Here is a 16,446-nt window from a genome sequence, read left to right as displayed (position 1 = left end):
CACCACCACCCCAGTAAATGTTTTCTACGATGAATTCCTTCACTACCTCTCCTGTTATATTCCTCAGTTCGAGGGTCTAATCAGCAGGGACGGTTCTCGGAAGGGGTATGGCTTAGTCAAACACTTTGGGTATTAGAGTTATCGATGGCATACATTGCCGCACATCAACATAACAACCACACGGGTTGCTTTCATGGTCTCAATATCAATCACAGCCGGCTTGATGTTGGAAAGGATCGAAACTTGACTCCCCGCATAGTATCAAGGGCGAACTAGAGTGATTCCTGCAGGGGGGACACCTTGAGATTTGACGAGTCTTGCGCTTGTTGGAAAAAAAGTAACAGCAATCTGCGACGCGCCGCATTATGTGCACAACACGAAACAGGATATCGGCCATTTGCTTTGAATCGTCGATACCGTACGCTGAAACATGGTGAGCTTATCTCCTTCTTCATTTGGTCCCCTCAAGTGTTTATGACAGAAAGTTGTGTGCCCCGAGGTTCTGTACAAAAAGCATATAGTGTGGAGTTGTAACTGAGGACCTTTTTTAATGTTCATCAAATGCGATATTGCATAGACTATTAAGATAAGCAAAAAAAAAAAATTAGAGACGGGATACAAAGTACGATCTTTATCAGTGAACGAGTCGTCTACTTCTAGTTGTATGTGCATGTAATCTATGTACATGCGCAAAAAAAAAAGGCGCTACACGCGTCAATAGAGTGTTTGTTTTTTTTTAATTTTGGGTCGGGGACCCATAATTTTCGGAAATGTGTTTCCTTCTTTGTCAAAGAAATCTTAAAATAAAAATTGTTGTCATATTTCTCCGGTAGAGTACTCTCTCTCTCTCTCTCTCTCTCTCACCCTAATAGATTTCGCGTGGCGCCGCACAGCTCGTCCTCCTCTTGGATGGCCAATATCATTTTTACTGAATCCAGATGCTCGATGGTAATCTGAAGGTCGAAGAAGGATATCTAAAATGAGGGGTTTTGTTTACTATGGCTGCTATGAAATCGAAATGAGACAAAAATCTCGATATTTAAGGGACTTTGATGTCCCGCAATGTACTTTCATGCACAAACGTCTAGTTCCGACAACGACGCGAACTTGATAAATAAATAATCGATTTTATGTAAAGTAAAATATAAAGAGGATAAATGAAGAGGATCTACAATGCCGGTCAGCACTCGCGTGAAGGATGTGGGGTTTTTTTTTTTGGAGGAGTACTTACACTATGTACAAGTAGGGGAAAGAAAATACGAATGAAATCGCCCATGGTTGACGATGACAAAATAAATAAATAAAATGAGGATTACATACACTAGGCCTCAGCCTTGGTGGTCGCCATAGTCGTTGCAGGCTCGCGTGCAACGACAGGCGATCCTGGCGCAGGAGTGAATATGCCCGCAGAAGAAAGCGCCGGCGACGCAATGAATCCCTCCAACGCTGAACGAGGTTCCTGCATCGCCATCAACTTCTCGACCTCTGTCATGGTTGGAAAGAAAAAGAAAAAAGGAAGGAAACAAAGAGCAATGGGTCAGCTAAACAGATTCGTCTATCCTTCATTAAACCCCCCCCCCATCAAATAAACTTACTCGAAATAAGGTGCTTTCCGTAGGTGTACTTCTTGAGCGATTGGAGGTGCGGCTTGATCTTCGCCACCAGCACGTCTCTCTGCTCACCATCGACAACATCCAGCATCTTCTGGACCACATAGTTCGCAAACTGGTCCTTCATCATCAAGACCAAGGGCGCCGTACCATCCGGCTTCGTCACAATCACCTCCTCGATCAGCTTCTGGCGATCCGACTTTGATCCAAACGCAACACACTTCTCCACAACGTTGCTCGCAAATTTGTGCTTACTCAGCGGGAGGACTTGGCCCATGACCTTGGAGATCACCAAGGATTTCTCCGCTGGCTTGCCACGCTCCAGAATGTGTTGGATCACATAGTTGCCGTATTGATCCTGCACCAAGTTGGGGATGTATCGGTGCAATTCCTCCATCAGCGGCTAAAAAGAAAACAAGAACGAATCCAAGAAAGATCGAGCTGTTCGTTAAGAACAAGGGTATCTGAAGGCTATGTTGCATTCCACCAAAAAAAAAAAAGAGTCCCTATAGTACTTACAGTCTTGGTATCAGAACAATGCTCGAACATGCGCTGGATAACACGGCAGCCATAAGGATGTGTGGCAAGAGAATACACCTGTCCCGTAAACGAGTTCATGATGAACTGGATATGCTCCGCCGGGACACACTCGATCGCCTTTTGAATAACATGGTTCCCGTTCTGGTCCTTGACGCATTTCAGCACATGTCCCTCCAGTTCCTTGACCAGAACCGCCTGCTGATCGCTCAGCACATGCTCCAGCGCCTTTTGCACCACACGGCATCCATACATCTGCAAGGCCAGCGACAGGACATGGCCTTCCATCTGCGTTGCAAGGATAGTCTTCTGCTCCTGAGCCCCGTGCTCGAAAAACTTTTGGATCACGTAGTTGCCAAACACGTCCGTCATGAGCTGCAGTGCATGCGGCAGGATCTCGTCAAAGACCATGAGCTTGTCCTCCTCACTCGCAGTCTCAAGCTTTTGTTGGATAAACCGTGAGCCGTGCTGATCGCCGCTGAATTCCACCACGCTGCCCACAATGTCCTATTTCGTTGAAGGAAAAAAAGGGGGAAAAAAAAGACCGTGTCAATAGAGTAATGTACTTCTTAATAGGACTCGCCGCATGCTCAGAAGAGCCATGGAATTGCTCGCATTACCTTGAGTTCATATTTCCGGTTGCTCTTATTGGCTCGGAACTCTTCCAGTAGCGGGCTGCGAGGACCATGCGCAGCATCATTCTCTGCGTCCCTAACATCGTCCGCCTGCTGGTGCTGACTCCTCTGGAGATTGCCTGACGCATGAGCTCCAGCACCGCCGTTTCGCGAGCTGCCCGGTTCGGATTCTAGTCCAGACTTGGAGTGATCTTGTCCATTTCTGAACTGTGTTGCATGCTGATGCTTAGGAGACGAGATTTGTGAATGCTGCCCCGAGTGAGTATTGTTATGCTTCGAACGACCCTGCTTGGACTGTCCTGGTTTCTGTGCCTGAGAATGATGAGGCTGCTGCAGGTTATGTGCCTGCTGCTGCTGCTGCTGTTGTTGTTGTTGTTGCTGCTGTTGTTGTTGCTGTAACATCTGCTGTTGTTGTTGCTGTTGCTGTCTCATAAGCATCAACTGCTGCTGCTGCATCATGATCTGCTGCGATTGGAGCCGTAGCTTTTTCTCCGCAGCGCTGTTCATGGCACGCGCAGCGGCTGCGCCGGTCGAGTCATTCATGTCAACACCGAGTCCAGAGGGCGAGCCGAATGTGTCGTACACACCAGCAGTAGGTGAATACAACGCTTGCTGCTGCTGGTGAAGCTGAAGCAAGGCCGCCTTCCGGTACTCTAGAGACGGACTGAGCGCTGGATTCTGCATGCGCCACGGATCGTACGCTAGATCGTTGGCACGGAACCCAAGAGATGCCTCGTCATGCCCCGCCATCATCGAGTGCAGATCTAGATGGTGCAGTTGGATATTTAGCGTTAATATATAAATATAAAGGGCTCTTCAAAATCAACATCATGGGTCATTTGATAAACACCTTTCTGGACACATACCCTTCTGAGTTGGTGTGAGGTGATCCTTGTTCATCTGAGGGTCTGGCATTCCTGAAACGGGCATGAACTCATATCCAAACTGGGAATTAACAAGTCGAGGATCCTTCAGCATGCTCTGGTTGTCAAAATAGGGTGAGTACGTAGTGACGGGCGTATGTGATCCATGGACTTGATGGTGTGCCTGTTGGAACTGTTGTCGCTGTTGCTGCTGCTGCTGCTGTTGCTGTTGTTGCTGTTGCTGTTGCTGTTGCTGTTGCTGTTGCTGTTGCTGTTGCTGTTGCTGTTGCTGTTGCTGTTGCTGTTGCTGCTGTAGCTGAATTTGCTGTAGCTTGAGCTGTTGCTGGTTCAAATGGTATTGCTGTCTTCTCAAAGCAGCCTGTTGGACCGCCAAATCTTCGTCCTACATACAAAAAAAGAAAGCAACATGTAAGCTACATGTATGTACGTATGCGTGATTTCCAACGTCATCGGCTCTCATATCAAATTATATCATAGCTCACTTACTGTGCCTCCAAGCTGCATGCTGCGCATGCTATACTCTAGCTCAGTCTGGGTGCTGTCGAATCCATTGCTCTCCATCACATATCCACTGACAAATCCCCCACGCGAGAACCCATGACCTTGGGTCGGTGGAGTCGAGGACGAGCGCTGAGGCGGTGCAAATGTAGTCTGGAACAAGGGTGATTTGGCATTGAACATCGTCGGCTTTTCATCCTCGTATGCGTCTAGGGCTGCATTTAGCACCGATTTCAATTGCGAGGATCCATCGTCCATGTAGTCCGATGACAGACCGCTATCTAGCTCACTCTGTGAATTCATTGTGCCCTGGTGTGATGGGTCGTCATACTCTAACGAGTCCGAGATTTCATGTCGCAATGTCGAGGGTGCAGTCAAGGGAGACCGCACAGACTGAGCGGGGGCGAGCGATTGGTACAGAAGACTGCTATGGCTCTGATGCTGGTGTTGTTGGAAGAGTGGGGATGGCGATCCTGGGAATTCCTGCGAAGGTGAGGACATGCCCGGTGCCCAGATGCGGTTGAGATGGTCAACAGAGTTGGCAGTAAACATGGGCGATGTGGGCACGGAGGCAGCGCTTTTGGCAGAGCCGATGGGGTTGTTGGCACTAGCATTGATGTCAAGGCCCTTGCGATGCATGAGGAGGGGCGAATGCGTCTCGCTCTTTGGGGTCTCTGGGGTCATGATGTCCTGTCTCCACAAATAGGCGTGGTCGGTGCTGGTCCTTGGTTCCGGTCCTGCAGATGCCGCCCCCATGTAGTCGCTCGGACCTAATGGTCGCCGTTTTTATTCGTTGAATGGTGGTTAGTTCATACAATTGCATCACATTTAAATACACAAATGAACACCGCACACATGAATAGATGTTTCGTATGGAAAAAAAGAAAAAAAAGTTGCATTGTCAAGCGCGGGCACGGCCCATTTCGTCTGTTTGACAAACGTTTCAAAAATGGAAAACGGTCCCTGCGCATTAGAGACTGGGAACAACAAAGTGGAGCAATCTGCTCAACAATAACGTCGCATCCAAACAAGAGCTCAAAGAAAAATAGAAACGTAGCCATGGGGAGCAAGCCCAACAAGTTAACAAGGCATCGTACCATCCCATGATACGAATCCGTCCTCCTCCTGCCTTTCGCAAATGTGATGACTGGGCAGCATTAAAAAAAAAAAAAAAAAAAAAAAACCTTCGGGACACTTACCGCTGCCATACTCCACATTGGGGCTCCTCAGAAGGTCGTCAGATCCGCCCATTATCCCTGGCGTCCCCGCTGACGAGGACCACAATTGCCATGAGAGTCCAGGCGAATACAATGGCGCCTGCTCGTACTCATGCTGCTGCTGCTGCTGCTGCTGCTGCTGTTGATGCTGCATTGATCTCTGCGATTGCTGTGTAGCTCGAGGGTCCTGACGAGCCATCGACACAAAACCTGCACCACTTCGACTGTTGCTGGATATATAGTCGAACGATTCGGAGCGAAGCAGGTCCGGTGGCGAGAGTGGTGAGTCGAATCCAGGGCCGCCAAAGTTGGTAAATCGAGACTGATGTGCGGGGTGCTGTTGATTCGGAGGCGCTGAGCTCGAGCGGGAGATATCCAGGCCCATGCCGGGCCCAAAGCTGTCAAAATCGCCCAGTTTGCCTCGCAACAGACTTGCCAGTTGTTGCTGAAACGTTTGTAATACAGATGATCGTATTAGCGAGAGGTGATGGCTGGTACTAGTATGCTCGGTCAAAGGTAGCTCCGAAGAAAGACGTAATGATGCCTCTTACCTGTCCGTGGTTATTCATGGTCGAGGGTTGATGAATGGTACCATAACCTGCTCCGGTGCTGGCGCTGTCGTAGCCAGTGGTCTTGGGAGAGGTGGGGCTGGTTGGCCCTTGAAGGAAGGGATCGTCCATGGTGCGCCCTAAGAGTTGCGTCGGGAATCGGAGGGGAAGGGAGAGCAGAGAGCTGTGAGTATGCAGAGGAGGGATCAAGACGGGTTCAGCCAGGTGAATGAGAAAGAGGATGAGCCAAGGAGATGATGAAGAAGAAAGAAGGGTGGAGAAGAAAAAAAAAAAGAGGGCAGTACAATGGTGGACGAGGAAGTGCAAAGTTTTTTTTTGATTGTATTATGGTGTCCGAGGGGGGTGTCCAAAGGGGCAGGAAATCAAGGATATAAGGCGGGCTGCCGCATGGCCACACTGCAGCAATGTAACAATACGGGGGAGAGGTCGACGGCGACGGGGGCGACCTGTGCTGTTGCAACGTGTCCGGAGACTGGGGACAAAGGGGACAAGGGGAACAAGGGCGGGGGGAAGGTGCGTGGAAGCCAAAAACAGGGGCAATTGCTGCAGCTGTGGCAGTTGCTGCCTGCTCCTGCTGGTTGTTTGATACAAATAATGCTGCTGCTGGCTGCTGGCTGCTGGCCGTGGCTGCCTCCTGTTTTCTCTCACGCCCACGCTCTCTGGCGTCGAAGTGGCGGGACCCTCAAGCAGGGGAGTGTTTGTTCGGTCCGTCCGTTGGACTAGAAAAGGGGAGGGGGAGGCAAGATGATCGAGTCCTTACCGCACAATTTACCGCGGGGGGGGGGGGGGATTTTTATAAAGAGAGAGGAGGGAGAAAGAAAAGGATCAGATGCGGATGAGGATGGAAATGAGGATTCGGATCTGCTGGAGTTTGGAATGGCCGAAGTAGACTATGTGTCCTTTCCCCCTTCTTTGCGATGACGACGATCCAAAACTATATTTGGGTCTCAGCTCCGTTCTGGGGACCCATCCAAAAGGGCACCGAACATCATGGATGGATATTTCATTTCCTCCACACAAATACAGGCACTGGTCCATGATGCTCCTCTCCTCGGAATTAACGGTCTCTCCTCCTGGATAGATCGTCCGCATATGACGAACGACGCGTTCTTTAACCGCCATAGACCGCTTTATTTATCAGATCTTACTGCCTACTTATCAACACCTTGCCCTGGATGCCGTCGTAGTGGGCCTGCGGTCGCGTCAATCAATCTCCCTTGGTGTCGAAGCTCCCGAGGACGTCGCTGACGAAGATATCTTGTACTTTAGACTATCCGCCGAGGGCGTATACGTCGCCGCAGTCGAGTCCATCGTCGCGCCTGAAATCGTTGACGATGGCGTCTTCACCCCCGATGGCCACCCCAACGGCAACATGCTCTTGTCATAAATAGGCTCCCGAACAGGCTCAGTCCTGCTCGACGTGCTGTTTGAAGTTGGAATGGCTATTGCACCCGCACCCGCACCCGCACCTGCGGTAACAACATCATCAGGAGGAATTGCCACCTTGCTACCCATAGAATACATTTCCTTGTCCTTGGCACCAAAGTCCACAGGGTGCGTAGCTATGCTTCCAGGTGAAGTGGCATTTGAAGCCTGAGCGTCGGTCTTATCAGTTTCACTCGTAGTGCTGCGACGATGGAAGATGCTCTTCACCCTGTCGACGAAACCAAGGTGATGATGATGCCCCTGCTGCTGCTGTTGCTGTTGCTGCTTGGACGGCGAGGATGGCAAGCTGTGTCGATCATGATGGCCCTGAGGGTGCTCGTAGCGCGTAGAATCGATCGCGCCTGCTTGGCCAGGAGCCGTGGGCGGGATATCCGTCGATGAAACCACCTTATCATTTAGCGGGGGTGCCGGAAATGCGGCCGAGGTAGCACCCATGACAGCACCCATCGGCACTTCATGGCCCTTCATTGACGTGGGTAAATGCCCTTGAGACGAATCCTTCAACGTGTCATCGTCGTTGTAGTTATCCCTGTAAGCGTTCCAAAGATGATGATGCTCATGGCGAGTCGCATCACTCGTATCAGCCTGACCAGGCGCCGTGGGAGGAATATCCGTCGTCGAAATCACATTGTCGTTCAAAGGCGGTGCCGGAAACGCAGCTGATGTGGCCCCTAAAACAGCAGCCGTTGGTACTTCATGCCCCCTCATCGTCGACGACATATACTGCTTTGGATGTCTCTGCTCCTCCGCCGAGGGGTGTGTCTCAGGATCGTTATTAAGACCTGTGGAGTGTCTTGGTTCCATCTGTTCAGACATCTCAGAAGTGCTGGCAGCCTGGATTTTCTATGTAAAGTAGCCGTAAAAGAGGAGGAGTTAGACACGATCCATTATGCAGATTCAGTTCTACAGCTTATCAAAAAACTCTCGTTAACACACACACCTCCGTGCTGTCGGTTGAAGCCGGCACCAAACCCTCCGATCGAGGGTTTTCCACGCCAATAATAGGCACTTCTGGCGGATGGTTCCCGTATGAAACCGGCGCTGTTCTGTAAGATTCACCGACACCACGGACATTCAGTCCGTTCATAGCATCTACAAGGCGCTCCTTCGCACTCTCGATCTTGTCAGCATCATAAGGTGCCATACGTGCAGACCCGCCAACAGTCGGCTCTGCAATCCGGTACTCGCATCCTCCTGTGGGGGCTAGGCGATTTGCGCGCATCACGGTAGCATCCGTTCGTTGGGGAGTGTGCTCAGAAGTCGCGTTTCTGTCGAGGTCTGATCCAGCAGAGGTGCTGTTCGGGTCGATGCCATACGCACCGCTGTCGATCTGCTGTTCGTTACTCCGTTGCATTGTCGAGTTAGGCTTCTGGGATTGTTCTTTTACAGGTGTCTGGTCAGCAAGAATGTGAGTGTAAGTGTGGTTTGAGTAAGAGGCGAGAGGTGAGAGGCGAGGGGTGGAGTGAAAACGTCAGGGAAGAGAGAGAGATGGGACCCAAGGACCCGCGAGGTGAAAATTTTCTTATGTCAAAAATGAAACGGCGAAAACGAATATGAAACAGAACGACGTAATGATGGGACGTAACGTCTTGCATGGCTCCACGACGTCCTCCTCTCCAGGAGCCCAAAAGTCCATTTTCCATCTTAGCCATGCCAAAGCGATACAAAGCGACACAAAGCGATACAAAGCGATATAGGGCGATGGAGCATTTGCCAGGTGGACAGATGAAAATAATGCAAATTTATTTTATTTTTCTAAAAGTCCTGTTGCTGCTGCTGGATCTGTCTCCGTTGTCCATAAACCCCCAAGTTATTATTCATCCTTCGCGTCGGCGAAGTGGGCGAAGTGGGCGAAGTCGCCTCCATCATCATCCCTTGCTCCTTCTCCCTCTTTTGCTGTTGCAGCTGCTGTCGGAAACTACTCTTCGGCGTCGGTAACGGCGGAGGCGGGACCGTGTCGATATTATCCTTGTACGCCCTCTGTCCCCGATGCGGAGATCTCGCCCTTGTGCTCCCCAGATGACTAACCTGCGCCTCCAACGCATCCTGGTTCCGCTTGCCCTCCAAACGACCCAATGCCTTGCTCAGACTTGCATCACTGCTGGTCCGGAACCGGTTCCCTATCCGCACATTCGTCGTTGCTGGTGCTGGTGGTGGCGACAACAGCCCGCTTCTTAATGAGCCAGGAGCGCTATCCTCTGAGTGTGAGGACTGGTGTCCGCTCTCATCTCTCGCCCGCAATGATTGCCCGTAATAATTCTGTGTTGTTGATGTCGATGACATGGATGAATTGGAGTTGGCACTATTGGGCGGACTTGCTGCTGCGTTACTCGTGATGGTCGTTTGATGATGGTCCATCCGTTGGTGCCCAAGCGCATCCCGCAGCCGATTTCTCGAGAGCGACCCTGATCGAGTGGGTACGGTCACGATCGGTGTCAGCTCGAGCTCTGCGATCTTAGCAGCCATCTCCTGGGCCTCCTTCTTGTCTGCGTACTCTCGAAGCACGCGGCGAACATGGGACTCGCCTTCGTGATCCGAATCGTCTGAATCTTTTAGTCATTTTAATATATAATGTTACACACAATAGACCGTGAAAGATAAACAATATTAATCAAATAGTCAAGGGCCCAGAAGGTTATTCTTTGATGAGAAATATGAAAACAAGACGGTTCCTGAGGACCGGAAAAACAGAGCAAAGCACCCATTCGATGTTTCATTAACGAGATCAAAGAAAATGAGATCGATAACCATCTACAGCAATGGTGCACGTACCTGGCCAACGCTCTTCACCTGTGATGGTGGCGTTGATAACATCCTTGGCTGCACGCAATCGGTTCCAAAGCGCACTTCCTGTGGTCTGGGCTGCTGCTGCAGCAGTAGCAGTGGCATTCGCAGCTTGATTCAGTGCTGCATTCAGTCTGGGTTCTGTGAAAAAGTCGTTTTTTTTTGTTTTTGTTTTTTTTAGGGCAAAGCAGAGTGAGTTTAGTCGCCATTGTCATTCACAAATGCCCACGATCCACTGACAAAAAGTATGCTGGACGGTTACCATCGCGGATTGCTCTAGCGGCTGCTTCACGCTCCTCTCGTTCTCGCTGCTGCTTCTCTCGGTCTCGTTCCTTCATACGTTCCTGGAACGATGACCCTGTTGTATTGGACCTGGTTGCCAAGTTGCCGTTGCCTGTCCGTTGACTATATCCACCGACACTACTTCCACTCGAATTGGTTCTGTAATGATTTCCATATGAATGGTTACTATTGCTGCTGGCACTGCTGTTACTGCTGCTGTAGGCTGGATTGGATTCTGAGCGGAGTCTGCCATTACTGCTGCTGCTGTAATTGTTAATACTGCTGCTGTTGTTGTTGCTGTTGCTGTAATTGCTAGTGGAGGTATTACTGCTGTCCAGGGGTCGGTGGGGTCGGTGTGGCGCACTGCCGTTACTCACACTCCTGTTATGACTGCTTTGAGACCGAACCGAGCCCTGTTGCTGTTGCTGCTGCTGTTTTTGTCGGTGGCGTTCGAGAACCTGTTGTTGCTCTTGTTGCTGAAGTCGTGGGGGGATGATAGGCATGCCCTGTGGCATCGCATGCATAGGCCGAGGATAATTTTGAGTCATGTTCCAAAAGACGCTGCTGTGCTTGTGTGTGTGAGAGAGGGGAAGAAAAAGTGTAGGGGACTAATGGAAGCCTGTGCTGGTGGAAGGATGAGAAAGGGAATCAACAAGCAAACAGACAAAGAAAAAAAGAGAAAAAAAAAAAGAGTAGAGGAAAGAATAGGCGAGGGAAAATACCCCCGCAATTATTGGATTGATCACCCGTGCCACACAACGCACGTACTGCCTAGAGTAAGGCACTGTTACCCAATGGCGCACTGGATGATATCTGAAACCACCGCAGCGTCCTTGCGTTAAAACAATCCACAAGGACGAACTAGGGCCGTCCGATCCCAATTATTCGCCTATATTAAATAATAGTCTACTGCAGTGCAATGTCATCTATCATCTAATCATCAATATAGTAGTACTTTTCCACCAAATGACATAATAATCGCTGCAAAGGAGTATACTGCAGGAAAAGTTAAGAAGAACACCCTGGCCACAGGTCCCGCTTGCAGATTGGGCACAGTGAGGCAACATTGAGCAACCATGGATCAATGCACTCGAGATGATACTGATGATAACATGGTAGCGTCCGGACCTGGTCCCCAATCTCATACTCCGCCAAGCATATCGCACACATCGTCTGTGCATTTGCATTCGCAAACGGCAACTCGGCCTTCTTCTTCTTCTTCTTCTTCCTCCGGCAATAGTCGTGCGACGAGCAACATCTAGTCGTTCCAGACGAAACCGATGAAGACATTGAAGCAAAGGATGGAGACGATGGTATCGGGTGGTTGAGCCGTCCTTGGCGGCCAACGGCGATCCTGCGGTAGGAGTCCTCTTGGGTCACCGTTAGAGAGGCGGTTGTGATCTGTTCCATATTCATGTCCATGGGTGTCTCCGTCAGGGCCGCTGTCGCTGCGTCCTCATGCCAGTTTTCTTCTTCGTCGCCATCGTGATCGTTGCAGACGCACTCTTCTCCGTCGTCGTTACTCTCCTCTCCATCGTTGCCGCTCACTTCTTCTTCCTTGCCTTCATTTTCCTCCTCCTCACAACTCTCTGCACCGGTTTCTCGCCTCAGCAACACCTGTCCACTGCCAGTTCTCCTCCTGTGCAGCATCTGTCTCTGTGCATTCTCTCTTACGTCTATATCTTGGAGTCCTTCCTCCATCTCGATAACATCTTCCGCATAAGGCAGCTTTCTCTTTGCTGCGAACAAGCCCATATCAGACTGCGTTTTCCCGCATGTAGAGGTGAGCATTACAGTATCGACTGTTATCTCCAGCACTGTGTGGATGCCGTAGCTCTCTAGGATCGCCTTTGGAATCACTTTCCTGTCCCCGCTCTCTCGTATTTGCTGATGTCTTTGCTGCTGATGGCCCCCCTGGTGCGGATGGCTACTATGGCTGGATCGTCGAGACTGGAAGAGTCGGATCTTGAGTGCGACAACGAACAACAGTGCCCCAAACATACCAATCCCAACGCCACAGATCGTGCTCATCAGGGCCATGGCCAGCCTCCCTGATATGCTAGTTGGGCCGTTGCCGCTACGGTATTGGATATAACTGCTGCTCCAGAAAGAGTTGATGCCGTTGGAATGACGAGAGTCCTTGCGGAGGACTGAAGATTGTACCTCGTCCAAGACCTTGGAGGGCAAGGTTGGATGAACGCGTTGAGCAAGTCGATTCGGGCGGGTTCTAGTCTTTGAGTGCCGTATTGAACTGATTTCAGGACCGCTACTGCTTGAGACTGTATTGGCTGTGGGAGCCGGTTCAGTCAACGTATCCTCCATTTTGCCCTGACTACCCTCCTTAGCGCCATGTTTGCCGGCAGCTGCTTTGGAGTATTCTGTCACCCGAGTCCTGTCTTGCTTGCTTTGTGAAGAACGCGATAGCGAGCGATACGAGATTGAAGTCATGACATTCATGTGGCCTTCTACACTCTCCTTGTCCAGCAAGGGCTGTTCATTCAAGCGAGGCGCTCTGAGGTCCGCATGCTGGGTATCTAGCCCGAGATTCATGAGTACTCTTCTCACTCCAGCTGCAGCCCCAGACGCAAATGAGTCGACAAGAGATGCGATTTCGGGCAACGAGATAAAGACGTGGCGCTGCTTCTCAATCTGATGAGTCTTGATATTGCCGCCGTCCGATGTTTCCTTCCCATTCCCCTGCGCCTGCTGAGAGTTTATGTTGTTCATCTCCAGCTCGGTAGATTTTGTTCTTGCTTCATCGAACGGACTGGCTTCTTTAGAAAGAGTGACCATTGCAAGTGCGCCATGGCTGAGGCTATCCAAGGTATAGATGAGCTGCTCCGCACTCTCTTGGCCCAGGACCATTAACGGGATCGAGCTGCCTTTGAGAGCAGACACCACAAAGCAGTCGGCACTCAGTGTAGGGTAAAGAACAATGGCCGAAGCGTCCAATTGCTGTATAGCATGGGCATCGACGCCCTTGACGGCACACGGTATTAATGCGATCCATTGATGCGGCATGGTCGGCATCGGCGCAGACAGCGGAAAGAGTACAATTGGACCCTAGCAAGGTATGAGAAACGACTGCAAGGTTAGTTTGGACAGAAATCCCTCTGTAGTTCGAAGAGTCTTGGTCATAGGATCATTTGCGCAATGAGGCGCAGAGATTTCTCTGCTCGACGTGTTCAGGATAATTTTGATTTCATTAAAATACTAAAGCTGATTGCATAAGGGCCACATAAGAGTGTCCTCCAAACCATGTTTTTTCCCATGTTCCAATGCACCTAGCCCGTTTCCTTGTTCTGCGCCCAATTCCTCCTTTCAGCTCTATTCTTAATTCTACCGCTCTTATTCGTGTGCTAACATGCTGTGAAATTTGTCAATGGCGACGGCGATGATACAAGGAGCCGAGTCATGGGAACTCCCACTTCTCAGGCACCATACCCTGGGGCTTGAGTAGTAAGAGTAAGAAATCGCCCTTCCGCCTGTTATTCTCATCGTTGTCGCCATATGTCTTTTAATGCTCTAACAAGATGGGGTAAGGCCATACAAAGAGATCACGCTGGCACACACAAAGTGCTCTCATACGGTCGCATCATCCCTGTCCGAAGTATTGTAGCAACACTTCTCAGACATAGAGACTTGTCTGCTTGTCTGCCTGACTCAACCCTATAATTAAAAACCGCCATCGATGTTCCACATTGAGGTCCAAGTGCGATGGAAGGAGAAAAGGAAGACGCTTCATTACCGATATATCGTCTTGAAGCCAAGTGGATATCAAAGACATGCTTATCTTGCCGCCCCATGGGTCCACAGGGTTGACCTGGCCCTTCCATAGTGTGCGCTTGAAAGTGGACGATGCTGTGGGGTGACGACGGTAGCGCTGGCGATGAGATCCATAGAAAGCATGGTCGAGACCGTCACTCAGTTGCTCCTCCAGCTGCATCTGTATCCTTCTGAGTGCATCGAGCTCATCCCAATAGTCCCAGAGAGCCTTTGCAAACTCAAGGTTATCCTTGCTCCAGTTTGAAAGCGATGACAGCGAGGAGGATAAAACATCCTGAGAGGATGGGTCGACAGTAGATTTGCCAATCAACATCCCTGCAGCCTCTGCAAGGACGCGTACGGCTGAATAAACGATGTTATCCTCCACGGTCGTTTGCTGCGTATCCTGTTCATTATCGACATTAGTGGTGGTGGTGGCAGTTGTACTTGGATATTCTTCATACGATCTCTGAGTCAATGCATGAGGGTATTTGTGTCGAGAGAGCCGTCGAGGGCCATTTCCGCTGACGGCTGCCTTTTGCCCTGTTATCGTTTCTTGTTCCATAGCCATGTCGCCATTATCCTTGTTCATTACAATTGTTCTCATGGGGCGATGAATACCGCGCTGCTTCCGTGGATCCTTTTGTTTTAATGAGACAGATGAGGAGGAGGGCCGCTTTGCCCTTGTCTGCGACTCCTTGAAACTGCTGCCATGACCATCGGCAGTCCCGACAGAGCGCCGTTGATGCCGCAGCGATGTCAGTTTGCGTCTCGGGTGAGGGAGTGAGGAAGGCACCGAGGGGCTGGTGAGGATGGAGAGCGAAAAGAGTTCCTGGGGACTCGATTCCAGATAGACGGTCAGGGCAAAGGTCTGTGGGTTCGGCGAGGAATGTTGGCGGTGATTGAGATGCTTCTGTTGGGGATGATGGCGCGAGTGCACGTCTCGAAGAGGGAGAAGCGAGGGCGGGTTTGCAGCGGCAGCATTGACAGCAGGGACCTCCGCGCCCATGGCCTGGATGGAGGGGAGGATGGCAGAGAAGAGCAGTGCCCAACACGAGACGGTGCAGCAGACGTCGGAGAAGGGTCTGTCGAGCATCCTGTCGAGGTAACGCGGAGGAGGATGTCTTGGTGCTTGGTTATGGACGGCGGATGAATAGGGCGAGAGAAAGGAAAGGAGGAAAAGGAAGGACAGGGAATGAGGAGGAAGAAGAAGAGGAAGAGAAATCTGCTGGACAATGGAGAGGCGCGAAGAGGGGTAGTTGGCGGCAATGGAGCACGTGCAGTGTCCTTGTCTTTGTGAGTAAGAAAATGAATGGAATGGAGGCAGGAGGCAGAGAGGGACAAGAGAGACAAGAGGGATAAGACAAAGAGAGGAGCGAGGGGGCGTGTCTCTTTCTTTTGACTGAATAGTCTCGCTCACAAGAATCTGTGACTGGGCGCATAAATGAAGCGGAGACGCTGCTTCGCCCATTCCGCCCATCACTCATATTCCACATGGAGCGCACACAAAGATGGGTGGATCGATGGATGGATGAGCAGACTCGTATCTATGTGTTAGGAGCATGAATGAATGGATGAATGAATGGATGTGGATGCGTGGATCCTCGGTAGGGATGAGTGCTGGTCCGTTGGCATTCCCCGCAGATCAACTGATGGGGATCTGATATCATGGCTATCTCCCCCCGGATGTCTTGCTGCTCTCTTTCTCAATTGCTTTTAAGGTTTTATACCTGGTAACGGATTTGATCTCACACTCTTCCCTCATTCACTCATTCACTCATTCACTCATTCACTTTTTTTTCTCCTTCCCGTTCTCCTTCTTCTTCTTTGTCTTCGTCTTTGTTTTCTTCTTCTTCTTCCCATTCGTCATCAATCTTTTTTTTTTTTTTTTTTTTTTTTTCGAATCCTGTATGAAAAATGAATCCTCCGTCGACAATAGGACGCACCTCAAACCAGCAGAATGAAGTCATCGGGGATCAAACCACGCCGAGTCCTGTACCCACCAGCAACAACACCAGCATCTCAAGCGATAATGGCACCACGTTGAACAACAATAGCGCCACAGGCGCAGAAACACCACCACCACAGCAACAACCGTTCCCACCACTTGCAACTGTACATCAACAGGACGACCCTTCGCTGCTCCTCTCTTCCTTTAGCACCTCCAATCGCAGTCATTCAACAGCTGAACTCGGTAGTGGACTCGGTAGCGGCCTCGG

General features: G+C 50.4%; 5 protein-coding genes across 5 annotated transcripts; all 5 read right to left on the bottom strand.

Annotated features, from left to right (window-relative positions):
• Positions 1-1,581: 1,581 nt before the first annotated feature.
• On the bottom strand, positions 1,582-3,184 carry BC939DRAFT_393080 (armadillo-type protein; the record flags this gene model as incomplete). Its single annotated transcript, XM_051552071.1, has 3 exons — positions 1,582-2,013; positions 2,130-2,654; positions 2,768-3,184. The coding sequence occupies 3 exons, from the start codon at positions 3,182-3,184 to the stop codon at positions 1,582-1,584; spliced, it is 1,374 nt and encodes a 457-aa protein (XP_051416125.1).
• A 1,667-nt stretch (positions 3,185-4,851) lies between these two features.
• BC939DRAFT_440233 (uncharacterized protein) lies at positions 4,852-5,283 on the bottom strand. The gene has a single exon (XM_051554059.1). It carries the CDS (start codon positions 5,262-5,264, stop codon positions 4,974-4,976), a length of 291 nt encoding a protein of 96 aa, XP_051416124.1. The 5' UTR covers positions 5,265-5,283; the 3' UTR covers positions 4,852-4,973.
• A 1,736-nt stretch (positions 5,284-7,019) lies between these two features.
• BC939DRAFT_440228 (uncharacterized protein) lies at positions 7,020-8,871 on the bottom strand. Its single transcript, XM_051554058.1, has 2 exons — positions 8,337-8,871; positions 7,020-8,239 (listed from the first exon to the last, which is right to left on the bottom strand). The coding sequence occupies exons 1-2, from the start codon at positions 8,748-8,750 to the stop codon at positions 7,154-7,156; spliced, it is 1,500 nt and encodes a 499-aa protein (XP_051416123.1). The 5' UTR covers positions 8,751-8,871; the 3' UTR covers positions 7,020-7,153.
• A 239-nt stretch (positions 8,872-9,110) lies between these two features.
• On the bottom strand, positions 9,111-11,152 carry BC939DRAFT_440226 (uncharacterized protein). The gene is made up of 3 exons (XM_051554057.1): positions 10,443-11,152; positions 10,169-10,321; positions 9,111-9,945 (listed from the first exon to the last, which is right to left on the bottom strand). Exons 1-3 carry the CDS (start codon positions 11,008-11,010, stop codon positions 9,152-9,154), a joined length of 1,515 nt encoding a protein of 504 aa, XP_051416122.1. The 5' UTR covers positions 11,011-11,152; the 3' UTR covers positions 9,111-9,151.
• Positions 11,153-11,328: 176 nt separating this feature from the next.
• On the bottom strand, positions 11,329-15,705 carry BC939DRAFT_440224 (uncharacterized protein). Its single transcript, XM_051554056.1, has 2 exons — positions 14,211-15,705; positions 11,329-13,525 (listed from the first exon to the last, which is right to left on the bottom strand). The coding sequence occupies exons 1-2, from the start codon at positions 15,696-15,698 to the stop codon at positions 11,471-11,473; spliced, it is 3,543 nt and encodes a 1,180-aa protein (XP_051416121.1). The 5' UTR covers positions 15,699-15,705; the 3' UTR covers positions 11,329-11,470.
• Between the last annotated feature and the right edge of the window lie 741 nt (positions 15,706-16,446).

The sequence above is a fragment of the Gamsiella multidivaricata genome, assembly GCF_025024155.1.
Source record: "Gamsiella multidivaricata strain RSA 2152 chromosome Unknown BC939scaffold_8, whole genome shotgun sequence".
NCBI classification, from domain to species: domain Eukaryota; kingdom Fungi; phylum Mortierellomycota; class Mortierellomycetes; order Mortierellales; family Mortierellaceae; genus Gamsiella; species Gamsiella multidivaricata.
Note: the sequence above shows the minus strand (reverse complement) of the source record. Positions and strands in the feature narration are given on the sequence as shown.